This window comes from Colletotrichum chrysophilum (assembly GCF_026319265.1).
Source record: "Colletotrichum chrysophilum strain AFK26 chromosome Unknown scaffold_29, whole genome shotgun sequence".
Classification (NCBI taxonomy): Eukaryota; Fungi; Ascomycota; class Sordariomycetes; order Glomerellales; family Glomerellaceae; genus Colletotrichum; species Colletotrichum chrysophilum.
The window spans coordinates 6,488-11,864 of record NW_026517316.1 but is presented as its reverse complement, the minus strand read 5'-3'; the positions used below and the strand labels follow the sequence as shown (position 1 = coordinate 11,864).

The following is a 5,377-nucleotide window of genomic DNA, read 5'->3' as shown; positions in this document are numbered from 1 at the left end:
CTCCATCTCCAGGCATTTACACTGTCTCGAAGCTGCAGGAAGCTCTCCAGCGTGGTTGCCGAATTCACCACCTCAGATTCTTCACCTCAAAAGTGGGTCTCTTTCACCCGAGAACGACGACCTCTGCACCATCAAAAACGGCAGGAACCACCACCGGCCACAAGGCAACTCGAAAATTCACCACCACCACCACCACCACCACCACCACGACCTTTGAAAGGAAGGCACGCTAAGGACCGGCACGCACACCTGCAACCGAGACCTCTTTTAAATATTTCTCTCAGAAGGCGCACACAAAAAACAAAGCCTTTCCTCCTCCACAACAACTCACCACCGCAACCTGCAACTTCTCGCAGGTTTTCACAACCACTCCTCCCCTCTTCAACAATCTTCCTCAGACTGCCCCCTTCCCCCAGTACCACACACTCACAAACCAACGAATTCATCACCATGGCTTCCGTCATGGAGATCTTCCTGCCGAATCTCGGCTTTGGCTGGTCCCCCAGCGCCTGGATGTACCTCTTCATCGCCCTTTGGTAAGCGCGCCTTCCTTCTCACGATCTGCCTCACCTGCCAGAACCATCTGGCTGGATTTTTCACTTGCCCGTGGTGTTTGAATTTGTTCCCAAGCTTCTTTCCGCTAACAATTTTCAAGGCTTCACCGATACACCCGTCTGCTCGTCCACTGCGTCAGCCACTGGGTCTACAAGTCCAAGCCCATTCCCAGCAAGCCGACTTTCACTGCCGACGACGTGACTGTCATCATCCCTACCATTCACAATGTCTTCGAGGAGCTCCGTCCTTCTCTTCTCAGCATCCTCGCCTGCAACCCTCACGTTCTGATGCTTGTCACCACCACTGAGAAGCACGCTGCTCTTGAGAAGCTTGCTCGCAGCCTTCCTCACCCCAATGTCCAGGTCTACTCCACTCCCATCGCCAACAAGCGCCTCCAGGTCTGCGAGGCTCTTCCCAAGGTTACCACCAAGATCACCATCATGGCTGACGACGATGTCACCTGGCCTTCGACTCTGATGCCCTGGATTCTCGCTCCCTTCGAGGACCCCAAGATCGGCGGTGTCGGCACCTGCCAGAGAGTTAAGCGCGTCTGGGAGGGTGACTGGTCCACTCGCATCTACAACTGGCTCGGCGCTGCTTACATTGAGCGTCGCAACTTCGAGATCTCCGCCACCCACAACATCGATGGCGGCACTTCCTGCATGTCTGGCAGAACCGGCGCCTACCGTTCCGAGATCCTCTCCAGCCACGACTTCCTCGAGGGCTTCAAGACTGAGAAGTGGGGCAAGTACATCTTGAACGCTGACGACGACAACTTCGTCACCCGCTGGCTCGTCAGCCACCAGTGGAAGACCTGGATCCAGTACGAGCGCGAGTGTGAGCTTGAGACCACTCTCGAGAACAGCACCAAGTTCCTGTACCAGTGCTCCCGCTGGGCTCGCAGCAACTGGCGCAGCAACTGGACCAGCCTTGTCAAGGAGAGATACGTCCTTACGTGAGTGCAATTGTTTTCTTCCCCTCCATAACCAATGAGCAAGGATCCCAATCCCTGCTCAACCCAAATCTGCGCCGCACCTTGCATCGATGTCTTAGAAGGCTAACCAATCACGAATGCAGTCAGCAGCCCTGGTGCACCTACGCTCTCCACATTGCGACCTTCACGTCCTTGGCCTTCCTTTTCGACCCCCTCATCATCTTCGCCTTGTGGAAGGGTACCGCCGACTGGGACATGGAGAGCCGCAAGCAGGCTCTGTGGGCCCAGATCATCTTCGTCTTCGGCTTCACCAAGGTCGTCAAGCTCATGGGACTCTTCCGCCGCAACCCCAGCGACCTCATGTTCCTGCCCGTCTCCATCGTCTTTGGCTGGGGCCACGGTCTTATCAAGCTCTACGCTCTGTCTACCCTCAAGATGGTGAGTGATCGTTCTTGATGCATGCTTTTCTTCGTTGCCAGTCTAGCTAACACCTTGTCAACAGACCTCCTGGGGCAGCAGAGCCGACGGTGACACCAACGATGACATCCGTCTGACTCCTCGTCCCAAGCGCGCCATGAGCTTGACCACTCCTCCTGGTGGCGACCTCGTCCGCTACCGCATGACCGAGAAGGTGGTCTCCGAGTGGCAGGAGCCCCGCAGACCCCAGGCTGTCCGGATGAACACCCATCCCGCCAAGGGCATCAAGCCTCACGTCACCTTCTCGCTCCTGGAGCACCCTTCGGGTTAACGAAAGCATGACCTTCACTTTACGAATTATGAATTTGCAACGAATGGAATTTGCCAGAGGTGAAACGGGACTCTGGCCGGGTGACTCCCTACTTTTCGGGAGAGGGAACATGGGAGGATTGTTTGGTCGCGGTCATCATTTCGACTGCGACATCAGCGCCTTTTCTTGCTTCTAACCGGAAAACAAAATCACCCACCAAAAAGGGTACTGAGGCGGGGGAAAAAGTTGTGTTGTCCTTTCTTCTCTTTCTTTTTTTTCTTTCTACGATGGATACACACACGGTCGATCGCATACGGAAACGGAACCACAGCACAGCAACATTGTGTGTCGGATCATAATCATCCATGGCATCTTTGAAGCAGCATGCATGGGAGGACAGAAGGGAGGGTTATGGGTTTGGTCATCTGTTTCTGGAGACGATTTTGGTCTCTGGAAATTTCTCTCTACCTTTTTTTGCCAAAAACTAAAAGGGGGGGAAGGGAAACGGTGGATCGTTGGCCTTTGTGATTTCTCTATTTCTCTGTTTCTGTTCATTTTCCGGTTTTTCATCATTCCCGAAAAGAATAGCGGGAAGGGCATCGCGCGGCGGGCGGGCAGGCAGTTTGACTTTTATATTTCCCCCAAAGACCTCCAAAGAACGGCGGCATTTTCTTTCTGTTATCCATTGCGAAACCAAAAAAGAGGCGAGACAGACAGACAGAGAGAAGAAGAAGCATTAGACCCATATGGTCTCTTATTACTACTATTATTACTTCATGGTTTTCTCCTCTCTCATCAGACGATAGGCTTTCGGTAGACTGTGAAGAAATGAAAGCACTCTCAAAACTATTTTTTCATGAAAACACCATGCGCGAGGTGATGATTGTGATGTTCGGCCGGGCTTACTTTCCTTCAGACCAAATTTTCATCAAAACACCATGCTCGAGATGATGATCATGATGATGATATTTCGTCACAGCAGGTACTTCGTCATGTCACGGCAAGCTGCAGTTGTCAAAGGAGAAATGTAATCTACCGAACCAATAGGGGGACACGAACATCATCAACCTAGCACACGACGTCCGCGTTGACGAACTGGGGGATCGACCAGCTGCTGCTACTTGGTACTGCTTGTTTCTCCTCGGGAACGAACACCCCCCCACCCCGATCGGACTAAGGCTGGCAAGGCAAGGCAAGGTATCGTGCCTTCCCACGCGGTGGGCCGTTACACAGCAGATGACTGCGTCTTCGTATCCATGTCCGGGGATGAGGTTCCGAATGTCCCATGGCCCCCAATAATTATCGATGATACGCGCAGCAGACGCGGTTCCGGGGAACCCGCGATATCTGGTTTGCTGCGATGACGGGTTACACAGCATGGGGGGTAAGGGGAGCCACAGGTGCCAGCTAGAGAAAAATCTCCGGTTCGTGATGAGGGAGAGATATCACCCTTTCTGGGGGGTGATGGGGAAATCCCACGGCTGTGCCATGTTCATGCGCCTCGTTTACGGTCGTCACGGATGGGAAGGTGGTGGTGGGTTTTGGGTGTGGAGGTGTCATTCTCCAGTGTCGTTGTCTTACATGACGTCTCTGCTTCCCAGCTTTGGTGGGGTTCCGACCAGCTAAGGTAGGAAGGGGAGGGGAGGGGGAGGGGGAAGGGTGTGGATGACAGATTGCCGACGAAGCACGAGGCTCTCGGAGGAGGGATTTGGCCCGGGCCTGTCTCCGCTCTATTTGATGGGTATTTGGCTCATCCGGCTCATCCACAACGGTCTGTGGATAGAGACGACCGTTGTGGATGACAACGACACTGGCGGGTGGTCGTTTGTTGCCAGGACTCTTGTTTCGTGGTGGTGTTGTTGTTACCGAATCGTGAGAGTCCATGTGCCTCTCTGACTCTGAGGTCGTTCTTCGTAGGTTGTGGCACAATGTCTCAGTGGCGGGCTGATTGGGAGTGGGCTAGCCTGGTAAAGAGGATGTATGGTGCGCGTACTCTCTCTCTCTCTCTCTCTCTTTTCGTGGCTGGTGGTTGAGAGATCTCACACACCCCTCCATCCCTACTAGCCCATCGAACGGTTCGAGACTTGGCTCGATCAGGACGAGAGCTCTCCAGACTAAGCGGCCGGACTCAGATACTTGAAGGTTTCCCGTCTCCACTCTCGACGGGTAGAACAGGCAGGTGACGACTTGAATATACGTAAAAACCCCGCAGGCCGGCAATCTTTGGATCAAAAAACCGTACTGCTGCTGTCGGAAAGAAGAGGGTGGTCCGACTCACAAGACGAAAAGAGCTGTGCCTAGCAGGTACCGGATGTTGGTTCGTTAGGAGTACGAAGACGAGTCGTGATGGGTGGATGGGTGAGATGAGATGGCCAGACCACACGGTCCAATGAAGACATCGGAAGCTAGGCTTCGAGGTCAAGAGATGAGGTTTGGCAGCCTTCTCGACGGACTGGGGATACCGTCCGGCGGCCTTGTTTACGTTATCGAGCAGCCCACCGTGTGCTCCCATGCTCTCGAGCATGCCTGGGTTGCCCCTCCCCCTCCCTCCCATTCATACCCCTGGCCCTGATGCTGCTGCAGGTGGACGAAAAGAGGTCCATTGATGACATAGGTGAGCCTGATTCCAATCTGATCGTGTTTCGCGCTCGACTCGATTAATATGGATCTGTGTTTCCCGACCCCTCTTATATGGGGCTAGATGTAGTCTATGCTAGACATCGCACGTCGGGATGCGGGCAGTCGGATGGAGACACGCACGACATGATACAGTCGAGAGCGCGCGTATCTTGATGTCTTTGCAGAGCTGCAACAGATCGGAAGCGGCATTGTGGGGAAGAGAAATAAAAGAGCTCACTACTCAATGTCTCATTTTCGTGGGTGGTTGTGTGCATCCCGAAGCCGGGCTTCCAAAGAGCCGATATGTTAGAGATGCAAGCGGTCGTCACAGAAGTCGAACTAATAAGGTGCTGTGTGGGCTGAGTTGGTGGGCTGAAATCCTGGCAGCCGTGTGTGTAGAATTTGAGTTGAGTCGTGTGCGTGTGTGTCGCAATCAAGTTGAGAAGACGTATTAAGCACAGGGAGTTTGCGGCGTGAAGGAAGTTCTAGGCCTTGTGCATTGGGGTTCTGCAACGCCTGCAACGTCTTGAATCATGGCCACA

General features: G+C 53.7%; 1 protein-coding gene across 1 annotated transcript; it reads left to right on the top strand.

Moving 5' to 3' along the window:
- Positions 1-450: 450 nt before the first annotated feature.
- Positions 451-2,237, top strand: COL26b_004664 (uncharacterized protein; the record flags this gene model as incomplete). The annotated part of the gene is made up of 4 exons (XM_053177535.1): positions 451-536; positions 656-1,510; positions 1,633-1,927; positions 1,992-2,237. The coding sequence occupies 4 exons, from the start codon at positions 451-453 to the stop codon at positions 2,235-2,237; spliced, it is 1,482 nt and encodes a 493-aa protein (XP_053038428.1).
- Positions 2,238-5,377: the final 3,140 nt, after the last annotated feature.